Raw genomic sequence first — 1,112 nt, 5'->3', positions numbered from 1 at the left:
CCCCGCCCCGTCACCCCGCCCCTCCCTGCCCTGCGGGCTGGAGGACTGCAGGGCTCTACTGGACTCGGGCAACTCTAGCGCACCTGCCCCTTGGCGGAGGGGTGGCCGAGCCGCTCGCGCAGGCCCGTGTCCACGCCACCCTGGCTGCTGCGGGTGCAAGGAGCCGACAGCCCTGAGGGGCCCGCGATGTCGCGGGCTGGCCTGCCGTAGGGTCCATCTTTCGGGGCTCCTGGCCAGCGAGCCGCCTTGCCCCACAGACTGGACCTCTGCCGCCGTCCGCTGTGGCACCCTGATGACTCGGGTGTCCCAGGAGAGCGCGCCCCCGGCCACCGGTGGCCTACGGAGCCGGGGCGCGGGGTCCAGGCACCCTGAGCCCAGGAGCGAGGCCCTCGGGCACCTGCGGCCCCCATCAGGGTCTCAGTGAGCAGCTGGAACCGGCCTGTGCCCGGTGTGCCGCGGCTGTACTGTAACTGGCACACAGCTAGGTAGGGGAGGTGATGCGCCCAGCCCTCCAGGCCCCCACCGGTGTCCAAACCGTCACACAGCAAGAGCACTGGGGCCCCAACCTCCGGGGACTTGGGGGCCCCTCCTGGGACTGGGGTCACCACCCCCCGGTCAGTTCCGCTCAGGCCACAGCTTGCATCAGATGAACCCCAACCAGTCCCGGGTGCCCTCCTGGGTGGGGGAGGGAGGGCCCCGACACAGGCGGCCTCGGGTGGGCATGGCGGGGGAGGCGAGTGGCCCTCCGGCGCTGGGCCCTGAGGCGTGGGGTGTCCCCGCAGCCCCTTCTCCTTCTGACGACTGCCTCCAAGCTCAGGGAGGCCCTGAAACAAGGGGGGCTCAGGGAGGCCCTCCAAACAAGGGGGGGTCCTGTGTGGAAACTGCAGGGCCTGCGAGGGCCTCTGGGACGCTGGCGCCTGGCCCCTGGGCCCAGGAGGCGGGTCAGCACGTGACCCTCGGCCAGGCACGGCTCTGACGTTGTGAGGCTCCGTGGGCAGGGGGCGAGGGGGGAGGCGCCCCTACAGGCGTGGAGGCCACAGGCCAGGTCCGGGGCAGCTGCGGCCCGGTCTCCCCTGCGCCCAGCGGCGGGCTCTCTGGAGAGGGCTGCGGGC

The 1,112-nt window shown here is 72.8% G+C and overlaps 1 protein-coding gene across 1 annotated transcript in view; it reads right to left on the bottom strand.

The window, feature by feature from the left end:
- BRD1 (bromodomain containing 1) overlaps positions 1 to 1,112 on the bottom strand; it is a 73,613-nt gene that overhangs the window by 36,866 nt on the left and 35,635 nt on the right. The window contains exons 8-9 of the mRNA XM_012735088.1: positions 260 to 397; positions 84 to 147 (exon numbers count right to left, since the gene is read on the bottom strand). Coding sequence (XP_012590542.1) covers positions 84 to 147; positions 260 to 397 — 202 coding nt within the window. The remainder of the gene's footprint in view (positions 1 to 83; positions 148 to 259; positions 398 to 1,112) is intronic.

Source organism: Condylura cristata, unplaced genomic scaffold (assembly GCF_000260355.1).
Source record: "Condylura cristata isolate star-nosed mole 26May11 unplaced genomic scaffold, ConCri1.0 scaffold00004, whole genome shotgun sequence".
Taxonomy (NCBI): domain Eukaryota; kingdom Metazoa; phylum Chordata; class Mammalia; order Eulipotyphla; family Talpidae; genus Condylura; species Condylura cristata.
Note: the sequence above shows the minus strand (reverse complement) of the source record. Positions and strands in the feature narration are given on the sequence as shown.